This window comes from Propithecus coquereli, unplaced genomic scaffold (assembly GCF_000956105.1).
Source record: "Propithecus coquereli isolate 6110/MARCELLA unplaced genomic scaffold, Pcoq_1.0 Scaffold995, whole genome shotgun sequence".
NCBI lineage: Eukaryota > Metazoa > Chordata > Mammalia > Primates > Indriidae > Propithecus > Propithecus coquereli.
The window spans coordinates 41,823-42,097 of NW_012156340.1; the positions used below are offsets into that span (position 1 = coordinate 41,823).

Sequence of the window (275 nt, forward strand, 5' to 3'; positions counted from 1 at the left end):
GGCAGCCCCCTGTCCTGGAGCAGAGGGTAGCAGGGTGGCCCTGGGGCATCATCGGGGTGTCCTGGGCTTTCTCTGGGAGGCCTGTGCTCTGGTCACATCTGAGGGTCTTCCCGTCAAGGGGACACAGCTGTGACACTGTGAGACTGCGCAGCCCAGGCTGTTGGCTCTCACCCCCTGGCCTCCAGGGTGGGGTCTGGAGGTGGGGATTAGGTGAGAACGTTTTGTTCTTGGTACTTGCGCCGGCGGGCACAGCGGGGACAGCCCTTCTTCACCAC

General features: G+C 64.0%; 1 protein-coding gene across 1 annotated transcript in view; it reads right to left on the reverse strand.

Annotated features, from left to right (window-relative positions):
- Positions 1-6: 6 nt before the first annotated feature.
- Positions 7-275, reverse strand: part of PLEKHM1 (pleckstrin homology domain containing, family M (with RUN domain) member 1) — a 53,328-nt gene continuing 53,059 nt past the window's right edge. Inside the window, exon 11 of the mRNA XM_012665311.1 lies at positions 7-275. Coding sequence (XP_012520765.1) covers positions 207-275 — 69 coding nt within the window. The 3' untranslated portion in view covers positions 7-206.